Source organism: Pipistrellus kuhlii, unplaced genomic scaffold, assembly GCF_014108245.1.
Source record: "Pipistrellus kuhlii isolate mPipKuh1 unplaced genomic scaffold, mPipKuh1.p scaffold_m20_p_13, whole genome shotgun sequence".
Lineage (NCBI taxonomy): Eukaryota > Metazoa > Chordata > Mammalia > Chiroptera > Vespertilionidae > Pipistrellus > Pipistrellus kuhlii.
Genome location: NW_023425438.1, coordinates 24,728,556 through 24,741,246, shown reverse-complemented (window position 1 = coordinate 24,741,246; position 12,691 = coordinate 24,728,556). Strand labels below are relative to the sequence as shown.

Here is a 12,691-nt window from a genome sequence, read left to right as displayed (position 1 = left end):
GAACACCGGAAGTCCTCCGAGGTTGGCATGGACCAGCCTCTCCTCATGGGGAGGGCAGCTGGGTATCGCTGTCTCTACATTTTTTATTTTATTTTATTTTTTTATCCCACGTGAGGCTCCTCCATTCCATAGATGACATGTTTGTTTGTTTGTTTTTAAAAAAATATATATATTTTATTGATTTTTTACAGAGAGGAAGAGAGAGGGATAGAGAGTTAGAAACATCCATGAGAGAGAGTCATCCATCAGCTGCCTCCTGCATACCCCCCACTGGGAATGTGCCCGCAACCAAGGTACATGCCCTTGACTGGAATCGAACCGGGGACCCTTCAGTCCGCAGGCTGACACTCTATCCACTGAGCCAAACTGGTTTTGGCCCATTGATGAAATGTTGGATTGTTGTTTCTATCAATGAAGCTAAGTTTCCTTATGTGAGGTTTCAGGGCCAAGTGAATGTGAGGATATGAATCACACGAGGTTAAAGACGCTTCTGCCTGCATTCAAAATAAGACATGAAGTTTAGGTCTCTTGCACCTCCTTTTAAAAAAATGCCGTTTTAATTTCACATAGTGTTAGCCAGAGGGCACCTGTCACTGTCTTTCTGTGGTGGGAAAAGCTAGTAAATCTGTTTCTAGATATGCTAAAGCCTGTTTCTCCCCCCAATCCCGAATTTGAACCAAATCACAAAGCAGGAAGAGTAGTTTATTTATTTACTTATTATTATTATTATTATTATTATTATTATTAATTCTTTATTGTTTAAAGTATTACTTGAGTCTCCTTTTTCCCCATTGACCTTACTCGGGCTGTCCCCACCCCCCAGCATATGCCCTCACCCCCCTACTGTCTGTGTCCATTGGTTATGCTCATATGCATGCATAAAGTCCTTTGGTTGATCTCTTACCCCTTCATCCCTCGACTTCCCTCATAGGTTGGACAGTCGGTTCCATGCTTCTATGTCTCTGGTTCTAATTTTGTTCATTAACAACAGTTTATGTTGTTTATTATATTCCACAAATGAGTGAGATAATTTCTTTCTCCAACTTTCCCTTAGCATAATGCTCTCTAGTTCCATCTTGCAAATGGTAAGAATTCCTTCTTTTTTACTGCAGCATAGTATTCCATTGTATAGACGTATCACCGTTTTTTAATCCACTCATCTGCTGATGGGCACTTAGGCTGTTTCCAAATCTTGATTCTTCCTGATTGAGTTTTGGAAGCTTGTATTTTTCTAGGAATATGCCCATTTCGTCAAGGTTGTCCAGTTTGTTGGAGTAGAGCTGTTTGTAGTGTTATTTTACAATCCTTCGTATATATTGGGGTGGGGGGAGAGGGTCGGTTGTTGCTTCACCTCTTTCATTTCTGATTTTGTTTGTTTGGGTTCTCTCTCTGTTTCTTGGTGAGCCTGGCTAGAGGTTCATCAATCTTGTTTATACTTTTAAAGAACCAACTCTAGCCGAAACCGGTTTGACTCAGTGGATAGAGCATCAGCTTGCAGACTGAAAGGTCCCAGGTTCGAATCCTGTCAAGAGCATGTACCTTGGTTGCGGGCACAGACCCAGCTTGGGGTGTGCAAGAGGCAGCTGGTTGATGTTTCTCTCTCATCAACGTTTCTAACTCTCTCTATCCCTCTCAGTTCCTTTCTGTGTAAAATCAATAAAATATATTTTAAAAAAAACAACCAACTCTAGGTTTTATTGATCTTTGAATTTCTTTTTTTCCCTCTATGTTGTTTATTTCTGCTCTGATCTTTATTATTTCCTTCCTTCTGCTTACTCTGGGCTTTTCTTGTTGCTCTCTTTCTAATTCTTTAAGTTGCAGGGCTAGATAATTTATTTCCATTTTTCTTGTTTTTTTTTGTTTGTTTTTTGTTTGTTTTTTTTTTTTTTTTTTAGGTGGGCCTGTAGAGGTATGAGCTTCCTTTTCAGGACTGTTTTCACTGTGTCCCATAGATTTTGGATTGGTGTGTTTTCATTGTCAGTTGATTCCAGGATGCTTTTTATTTCTTCGTTGATATTGATATCTTTGGTAACCTAATCATTGTTTAATAGCATGCTTTTAAATCAGTAGTCAAACTTTTAAAATCAGTCTAAAAGAAATGGATCACATTCATGCTTTAAAGTATTCAAAGTTGACAGTACAACAATCTTTGTTTCCCTAAATGATAAACTTTTAAAATGTTTTTATTGGTATTGATTTTAGAGAGAAAGGGAGGAGAGGTAGAAACATCCATTAAAGATAAACATCCATTAAAGAGCTTGTCTCTTGCATGCCCCCTACAGGGGGTCAAGCCCACAACCTGGGCATGTGCCCTAAGAATTAAACCACTAACCTCTTGTGTATGTATTGACACTCAACCACTGAGCCACACCATCTAGGGTGATAAACTTTTTGTGTGGAGGTGGTATTTATAAAATTATACTTATTTATAGTTCTTGGTAGATTGAACAGTTACTGTGTTGTTTGGGAGTGGGAAAAGGAAATTTAAGATTGGCCTGGAGCAGGAGTAGAAACACCTATTTTAAAAATTCCACTCAATTAGAGATTTATATTACAAGTGCCTTCTCTCAATGGAGGGTTTATACTCATACTTGAATTCCTAATACGTTACACCTAACTCTTTGTATTATGAGAAATGAGAGCCTGAGTTCTGTGTGAGAATACGTCACAATGAGAGAAAATGTTTTGAAAATGAGTTCCAAGGCCAGTAAAGAGATACTTAGTATTTTTAAAAAATATATATATTTTATTGATTTTTTACAGAGAGAAAGGGAGAAGAATAGAGTTAGAAACATCGATGAGAGAGAAACATCGATCAGCTGCTTCTTGCACACCCCTCACTGGGGATGTGCTCACAACCAACGTACATGCCCTTAGACTGGAATCAAACCTGGGACCTTTCAAGTCTGCAGGCCGACGCTCTATCCACTGAGCCAAACTGGTTTTGGCAAGAGATACTTAGTTTTGCTAACAAAAGTAAGCTCTAGGTAATTGGCACCTTTGTTATGATTTTTGCTGATTTGGAGGCTCCAAACCCTAGCTTCTCTCTAATTCAGTACTGTTTAACTTCCCTCTTTAGTTGTTTCTCTCCATCTCAGTGAAAATGAATATCCCTGTTCCTGGGCCTTTTGGAACAGCGCCTCCCTATTAATGTTGATGGCATGCCACATGTATGTTTACATATTTTCTTGTCTAACTTTTTAAAAAAATAGTTTTATTGATTTTTAGAGAGTGAGGAAGGGTGAGGGGGAGAGAAACATCGATGTGAGAGTGGGACACCCATTGCCTGCTCCTGTACACGCCCTACTTGGTATTAGTTTGCAACCCAGCCTTGTGCCCTGACTGGGAATTGAACCAACAACCTTTTGATGCACAGGACAACACTCAACCGAGCCAGGATTCGTCTAATTCCTAAGTTAGAAAGGCATTTAAATGATCACAAAGTAATTCATCCCCCTTGATATTCTGTTATGTATTAAGTGATAGAAGAATCACTGGGGAGTCAAACTTCTTTGGATCCAACCTTGTAAAATAAAAGGCTGGATCTTTGAATTCATCTATGTGATTGTGAGCTATAGCATGTGAATCTTGGATAGGCTCATTATATTTGTTGGAATCTCTATATATATCAAAATTAACACTAGCATCTTTATGTCATAAGTTGTGTACTATTTCATTATGTAAAACATTAATCTTATTTACCTCCTGAAGAAAAAAATGCAGGGTAGTTAAGATGGTTAAGTTCAGATGGTTTTTAAAATATATTGTAGAAAGATCTTGTACTTGAGTCAAAGAAACCTGAATTTCTGCTACTTATTAGATGTGTAACTGTATGCAAGTTATTTATTCTGGGAACAAGTTTAGAGGTGTTACCGAGAAAATGCTTTCATATGTACGTGCAATATATCCTTATGCCATACTCATTAGTGAATGTCAGTACTTTTCTTGTACAGGACAAATGAAATGCCTTCTGGAACAATAATATTGAAAGTGTTGGAAAATATTTAAAAGCTATATAGCTGGCCGAAACCAGTTTGGCTCAGCGGATAGAGCATTAGCCTGCGGACTGAAAGGTGGTCCCAGGTTTGATTCTGGTCAAGGGCACTTACCTTGGTTGCGGGCACATCCCCGGTAGGAGGTGTGCTGGAGACAGCTGATCGATGTTTCTCTCTTATCGATGTTTCTCTCTATTCTTCTCCCTTCCTCTTTGTAAAAAAAATCAATAATATATTTTTAAAAAGCTATATAGCTGAGTAAATTACCAAGAAAAGTGTTAATAGAAAAACGTGAAAAGGACTACTGTTCCTACTATGTAGGACAGATTTATTTTTGTTTTCATATTTATTTATGTCTCCTCCAGAAAGCTTTTCTTTTTTATTTTTTCCATCACCATTTATACCCTCTAAGCTAGGGGTGCTGAACTCAATCAGAGAAGGGGCCAAAATCTAAAATCCAGCCTAAATCGCGGGCCGAATGGTTTACTGAACAGTCATAAACTGTCATTGTGATGGAAACTCAGCGGAGTGCAGTGATGACAGCGAGGTGCGGGCCACATTGCAAGGCCTGGCGGGACGGATTTGGCCCGCGGGCCTTGTGTTTGACACATGTGCTCTAAGCCCTCTTGCCCCTCCACTCTACTCCCCCACTTTCCACAATCACCACACAGGACAGCTTTATTTTTATTCTGTACTATTAGTCATGTCTGGTTTGAAATAATTTTTACTGCTTCGTATTAGATTTCATGTGATACTGAAATTCTTTTCATATTGAAAGCTTTCTAGAGAGACTATATCCTTTTGAGAAAGAAATAATCTGATGAGTTTGAATCAAGGCTAACTCTACATGAATTAATAATATATATTATTATTATACATTTTCTGCTTAGTGGCACCATCAACACTAATTCAGCAGAAGCCTTTGTTTAAGTGACAAGATTAGAAGGGTAAAAAATCTGTATAGCAAATGATTGGCCTGGAATAGAAGTAGAATCATCTGTTTTTAAAAATTCCCTAAAAATGCCATTTTTTTTTAACTTAAAACAATTTTATAATTATGAAAGACCTTAAAATCACCAAACTTTTACTTAATATGTATGTTAATTTATAATAATGGAAAATCCATCTTTTAAAAATTTTACTATAAGATTAATATAAAGTGAATGACAGACTACATTGTTAGTGGATTTATATTAAGTAATTTGAGTTTAACTGAATGAGTTTTTTTCCATGTAGTAAAATGCATTTATTAAAAAAAGTAGATGTATAGGAAACTTTTATAATAAACATGCTAATTTGGGGGAAGCTTAAATTGGAAGGGATATTATTTACTAACTGAACAAGAAAATTTCTAATCAAAGCTGAAATCTTATCTATATCTATATAATAAAAACCCAAGTGACCTTTAAGGCGGAACAACCAGAATGACTGGTTGCTATGATGCACACTGACCACCAGGAGGCAGATACTCAACGCAGGGTGCTTCCACAGGGGGAGCGCAGCTCAGCCAGAAGCTGGGCTCACGGCTGGTGAGCGCAGCGGCAGTGGCAGAAGCCTCTCCTGCCTCTGCAGCAGCGCTAAGGAGCAGTGAGCTGAGTGCTAAGGAGCAGTGGGCAGGGCGAGGGCTCCTGGACTGCGAGAGGGATGTCCAAGTGGGCCTAAGCCTGTAGTCGGACATCCCGAGGGCTCCTGGAGTGTGAGAGGGCGCAGACCAGGCTGAGGGCACCCCCCCCCTTCTAGTGCATGAACTTTGTGCACTGGGCCTCTAGTTACTATACGTTTCTAATTACACTATTTAAAGCTTTTATATTTTAAACCATGGTAACAGAATTATTGCATAGGAATATATTGAAGGTATATCTTATTATATTTATTAGACTTTCGATTTAATTCTCTACCACTTCAAAATAGTATTGTGATATGAAACAATAAAATTATTTTTACTCTGATTAAAAAACAAGCTCTGAAATTTCTTGCATTTTTCTACAGAACTCACTTCTCATGATCAAGTGTTCAATATACAGTTAGGAGATCATTATATTATTAAAAATTACATTTTTTTTCTTGAACTATACCCTATACTTTGAATATATATGTATTTCAGGACACTTGGAATTAACTATAAATTTTGATGATATCTTGACTACAACATTAAAAATAAGATCTTCAAGTAAATATGTTTCCAAATCATATTGTCATTGTGCAGTGCAACTATTCTTGAAGACTAAAAGTTCTGCTTCTCTGGAAAAGTCAATGATTATTTCTTTATAAGCAGTCGAGGTTCTGTTTTCCTTCTAAACGTTCTTTTACTAATTTTTCCAAAGAGAAAAGATGCTCATCTGCATCTTCTGGCACAAGATTCCTAATAGAACTTGCAAGTTCAAAAAGGTATTCTGTATTTCTTCCACTTGGACCAGCTGCATTAAAGATTTGTTCAGCAATATCTTCCAGAGGTGCAGGACCGAGGTAATTTGGATTGTCATGTGTTCCAATATATAGCAACACATTGAATGGTTTTGTAGTGGGATCTTTTGGATAAAAAATGACTGTTGTGGTCCTGTAGCCTCCTTTCTCTCTGAAGTCAAGGTATGCTTTTACTTCTTCTTCCTTTCCTGCTGGCAGTCTGTAAGCAACACCCCATACACAACCCTATTGAAAAATGAAAAGGATATATTATTTAGTATTTACAAGGTAAAGTAGGTGGAAGTACATTGTGATGTAAGAAAAGTTGTCTATTCTTAGAAATCAATGCAGTTTACTTAGTACATCAAAGAGGTACATACTAAACAATAAAGGAAATGATTTTAAATTCTTCAGTCTGAAAACATTTCCTAGCACACCAGGATAATTATCTTTAAATTTTTGAAAATATGTTTTTTATCTAACGAGACTGAAATGAAAAAAGATCAGGTCTTCATTTGGTCATTACGACTGAGGTTCTGAAGCTTTAAATCCATAAGCATTTCACTGATGGTAGGGCAGTGGTTTTCAAACTGCTGCATGGAGTGTTAAAGCCACCCTGAAGCCTACCTCAGAGGCTCTTGGATATGAGTGTTGGGGTGCTGGGGTAGGGGTACTAGGAGCTGAGCATCACTCATCTTTTTACATATTAGGTGTTCCCCCTCTTTCCCCCCTAAAAAAAACTACTTAAGGATAAGCAGTTTATTTATTCATCTCTTCACTGCCTAAACTTGCAAGTATCCTTTGTAAATTACTTCTTTGAGAATACTACATAACAACTTCTTTTGTCAAGAGAGCCCATGAACAAAGTGTCAGTAAAAATAATCTATTTTAGCTGTTAATATTTTTTGCTATAAATAAAATATCTGTGAAATGTAACATTTACATTTTGTAATACAGATTTTCTATCTTCTTGAGCGTTTTTATTAAACTTTAGCTTGCTAAGCATCCTCTTGAATGAATTAACATTTTATACAAACAAAGTATCATTTATTAACTTTAATTAAGATTTATAGTTACTAGTTTAAAGCCTTTTTACCGATACCATTCCTAATATAAATTATGAAAGCATCTCATAATTTTACCATTAGTCATCTGCTGTTGCTAGGGGCTGATATTTGTATGTCAAAGTCCTTTCCACAGGTAAATCTTTAATTTTACATTATTAAACTTAACCTATACCTCAATAAAATGACTGAAAAGGACTATTGAGTAAATAAAGGTTTCCTAGTGCTCCAAAACTGTTAAAAAACTTGTTGTGCTGTTGATAATTTTAGACAATAAAGAAAGCAGTAATTCCTGCCTGGGGTTTTTGCTGGAAATATAGAGTGTACCCTAAAAATGTATATGCATATTTTGAATAATTATAAAGGCAGGGTTTATTAAAACATATTTCATTTTCAGAAGTGAGCTATCAGCTGTTAGAGTATGTATACATTTTTTTAGGGGACTCCCTGTATTAGACTCCTAGCAAATGTGAGGAGAGCTTTAAGGGGTCCATTTCATTCTTAATGGTAGTTGGGCTGGCTCCATTCATGTAAAAGAGGATCACAAAATTCTCAATCAACAAACTCATTAAGAAAAAAAAAATGAGACCACATGCCATTTGTTTTTCTTTTGTTGTGTACCTTGCATTCTGCATCCAACTTTTTTCAACAGATGAATAAAGAGGAATTCTAGATCTAGTGCAGTTGAAATTGTAACGATTGTCAGTACAATTTCATTTAAAATTGAGAAACATCTCAACAACTTATGTAACTAGACTATACAAAAAAATGAATACTATACCCCAGGATCTTCAATAAGAGTCACAACTCTTCCAGGCTGTTTTTTAAAAAAAAGTAAAAAGAAAAACACAAAAAACAAATAAGTAAAACACGTATTTTTTTCTCTTAATAAAAGTTCATCAACTAACCAAGCATTAGCAAATTATCGTTGACATGGGATATTTAAACTTCATTTGCTCATAATAGACACTTTTTAATAAAGCTCTTATGTTTTATGACAACTTTTAAAGTATGAATTAAGAGAATCTGCTTTATCCAAACTATCTTGGCCTTTATAAGCTATTCCCTTCAACTTGCATATATTAGTTAAATACAATATTATGTTGACTTACAATGGAGATATTAAAAAACACACCATAACTAAGGCTGATCTAGAAAAGTTAGTGATTTAATAAATGTTCACAATTATCTTGTGCTAAAATGTTTCCTTTTTTTTTTGAAATTGAAATTTTATCTGATGTGAAGAAAATTTCACATTTAAATAAATTTTCATTTGGTTGAGAAATGGCCAGTTTTTTAATATATAAAATAGATGCTCGATTAAACTTAGTTAAAAAATTAAGTGAAGCCAAAAGAAAGCACAATTTCATAATGTAAATAGCACTTTGCAGAATCTATATATATAAAAGGCTAAGTGACCATCTGACTGTCTGGTACATATGACACACTGACCACCAGGGGGCAGGTGCTCAAAGCAGGAACTGCTGAGCTGCAGCAACTTGACTGGTGGTTCTCGGGTGATACACTCTGGAACCAGAGAGGAGGGAGCCTGATATTAAAATATTTCTTCTAATTAATTTCCTTTCAATGTGCATGGATCTGTGCACTGGGCCACTAGTGTAGAAATAAGTCTAACATTTGTTTAAAAATAATACATTTCATACGGAATGATGACTGACTAGGAGCACATGTTGCTGTAAAAATCATACTCCTATGTAGCAATTATGTTATTTTGATTTGATGGGTACTTCTATAAGGTTTTATATGATTTGTCAGGCAGTTAATATTTATATAAGGTTGGTGATCCACTGTTAAGAAAAATGTGAAGTGAATAATAATGTTTTTTCCAGTTTTTTAAAGTAGAACAGCATACTTAGAAAATACTTAGTACTGCCCAAAATGGTCCTGGCTCAGTGGATAGAACATTGGCCTACGGACTGAAGGGTCTGGGGTTCGATTCTGGTCAAGCACATATGCCTGGGTTGTGGGTTCCATCCCCAGTAGGGGGTGTGGAGGAGGCAGCCGATCAATGATTCTCTCTCATCACTGATGTTTCTATCTCTCTCTCTCTCCCTCTCCCTTCCTCTCTGAAATCAATAAAAATATATTTTAAGAAATGCTTAGTACTTACTTAGACTCTCCTTTAGTTTTCTATGGTAGTTATTTAAATAGAAGTAGGTGTAAAACTATTACAGTTTTTAAAGTTATTGCAATTATTCCCTCCCTCCTGACTTTCCTGACTTATCTTTCATTAAATTTAATTAAAAAGAGAGATACTGGCTTTTATGGCTGTCTTCTAAAGAACCATGTTGTATTAACTTGATAATTTCTTACCAGTCTATTCTCACAGTGTACATATCTCAATGTGTTATGTAACAAACAATAACATTTGGTTGACTATAATAAAATATGCTATTAAACCTTAGTTGTAAATATTTATTTATTAAATATATTTTTAAACTTATTTCAGAGAAGGGAGAGAGAATCATCAATTGGCTGCCTCTTGCACACACCGAATGTGGATTGAACCCTGAACTTGGGCATGTGCACTGACTGGGCATCAAACTGTGACTCCTGATTCATAAGTCCTCAACTACTGAGCAAGGCCTGCTGAGCTTACTTGTAATTATTTAATATTTGGTCATTAAAATTAGAGCCAAGGCTAGGGCTTTCCTTTTCAGAATGGCAATTTTAAATATATTTTTATTGATTTTGTACAGAGAGGAAGGGAGAGAGACAGGGAGTTAGAAACATTGATGAGAGTGAGTCATCGATCAGCTGCCTCTTGCACACCCCCCACTGGGGATATGCCTGCAACCAAGGTACATGCCCTTGACCGGAATCGAACTCGGGACCCTTCAGTCCCCAAGCCGACGCTCTATCCATTGAGCCAAACCGGTCTCGGCCAGAATGGCAATTTTAAACTTTCCTATCTGACCACTCAATCGGTATTTTATTTAACTTAGTTCTTTAAAGTATTAAATATTGTTTTATAGCATTCTTGGCGATACTTTGGCCATGAAGTTTCTGTTGGCTTATAATATATGCATTTGCTCTAAGTTACTCTCCTGTTTTCAGTCATCTACCTTGAAATCAAAAATTTTTTAAAAATATATTTTTATTGATTTTGTACAGAGAGGAAGGGAGAGAGATAGAGTTAGAAACACCGATGAGCGAGCCATCAATCAGCTGCCTCTTGCACACCCCCCACTGGGGATATGCCCGCAACCAAGGTACATGCCCTTGACCGGAATCGAACCCGGGACCTTTCAGTCCCCAAGCCGATGCTCTATCCATTGAGTCAAACCGGTTTCAGCTGAAGTCAAATTCTTAATTAACCAACTCTAGTTGAGGTAAAATGACTTCTAACTGAAGCTCTTTTTGTGATTTTAATCCTATGTCTCTTTACTGGTGCAAGCTACTATAGGCCCCCTTCGGCCCCTCTTTCTAGGACTGTAGGTATTTCTTTGGAATTAACCCCAATTTCTTTCTGCACCTAATTTCTAACACTTTAGATATCATGCTTTTGGGCCAATATTAATTTCTTTAAAAAAAATATATTTTATTGATTTTGTACAGAGAGGAAGGGAGAGAGATAGTTAGAAATATCGATGAGAGAGAGTCATGGATCCGCTGCCTCTTGCACACCCCCTACTGGGGATATGCCCACAACCAAGGTACATGCCCTTGACCGGAATCGAACCTGGGACCTTTCAGTCCCCAAGCCGATGCTCTATCCATTGAGCCAAACTGGTTTCGGCTAATATTAATTTCTTAAAAAAACAAAAAAAACAAAAAAAAAACGTAATCAAGCTCAAATAACTTTCAGAGTATTTTATTATATATCAGATTATGTTATGTGAAATAAGCCACTCAGAGAAAGACAAATACCATAAGATCTCACTTAAATGTGGAATTTAATAAACAAAATAAGCTGAGGGACAAAATAGAGACAGGCATGGATACATGGAATGGACTGGCAGTTGTCAGAGGGGAGAAGGGAGAGGAAAGGGGAACAGGATGCAAAAAGGTGAGGGGATTAGCCAAAGAACATATATGCATAACCCACAGACACAGACAAGAGTGTAATGATGGCAGCAACGGGAAGGAAATGGGAAAAAGAAGAAAACCAATAATCAAGCTATTACAACTTTCAAAACATTTTAAAGAAAATATAAGCAATAAAAATTATTGTGCTCTTCCAAAAGTTAGGAAGTTAGTTAAAACAACTGTTCAAGTTATCCACATTGTTACTCAAATTCAGTGTTCCTTACGGATCAGTTGTTTTCAACCAGCACGAGGCTGATTTCCTAAGCAGTGAGCTACTACTATTTTTCTGTACAAATATGAGATGAGTGTCTGCATGACTAACTGAAAAACAGATCAAAGAACTTATATTTCACATTTATAATTTAGAGAAGAACCATCCAGAAACATTAAAATAATGCTGACATATTAATGGATACTGTGTTAACTCAAATAATAAACGGGGAACTCATTTAACGTGTAACCAAAGTGGTCAAAGTAAGTTTCTTAATAACCCAAAGTAATTTTGGAAACGAGTTCTCCTGTGATCGTAGGTGTCATAAAATAAATCTTTGAAAAGGTACAAAGAAACCGCAGAAATAACATATACGTTTAAATTCAAACCAATGAAAGCCTGTCAAAGTGCAGAAATACCAACAAATTTAATGGCCAGAAAGCTGAATTTCCAAGTTGACTTTAGTATTTCAACTCCGTGGTGACTCAAAGATTGATATTCCCGCCTTTTTTGGGGGCAGAAGTTGCCAAGATAGGGCCCCTGCCAGCACGTCAGCCTTGGGCGAGCCTGTGTGCTTGTGCCCATGTTTCTTGCTGCTCAGGAAGCTAACCACCAGCCTTCCGAGTAGCTTCGGAAGGAGTACCCTAGGTTTGGGAAAGGTTGGAGTCGGGTGGCAGAGGAAGGAGCACAGATGGAACAGCATTATCCCTAACCCACAGGCTTGGCCCTGGGAAGCGTTGGGGTGCGGGGCCCGCGGCGGCGGGCAGCCGGCGGGGAGCAGCGCTCCGGGGGGGGGGACAGTGAGTTTCGGGGTCGGGCTAGGGGCTTACCTTGCCTGGGACTCCGCGGTGGTCTGTGCTGCCTTGCCAGAAACGCCGGCTGTAGCCTGTGATGCGTCCGACGAGCTTGTCCTGATAGGGGAAGTCCACCTTCCAGATCAGGGACCCGTAACCAAAAACCCACATTTT

The 12,691-nt window shown here is 37.3% G+C and overlaps 2 protein-coding genes across 4 annotated transcripts in view; one reads left to right on the top strand and one right to left on the bottom strand.

Annotated features, from left to right (window-relative positions):
* Positions 1–12,691, top strand: part of LOC118717354 (ankyrin repeat and SOCS box protein 3) — a 57,655-nt gene that overhangs the window by 527 nt on the left and 44,437 nt on the right. The window lies entirely within an intron of this gene.
* CHAC2 (ChaC glutathione specific gamma-glutamylcyclotransferase 2) lies at positions 5,880–12,688 on the bottom strand. Of its 2 annotated transcripts, XM_036435312.2 has the most exons (3): positions 12,554–12,688; positions 8,244–8,279; positions 5,880–6,644 (listed from the first exon to the last, which is right to left on the bottom strand). In XM_036435312.2, exons 1-3 carry the CDS (start codon positions 12,686–12,688, stop codon positions 6,261–6,263), a joined length of 555 nt encoding a protein of 184 aa, XP_036291205.1. In that variant the 3' UTR covers positions 5,880–6,260. The 2 variants fall into 2 exon arrangements, with proteins under 2 accessions (XP_036291205.1, XP_036291206.1); XM_036435313.2 differs by lacking the exon at positions 8,244–8,279.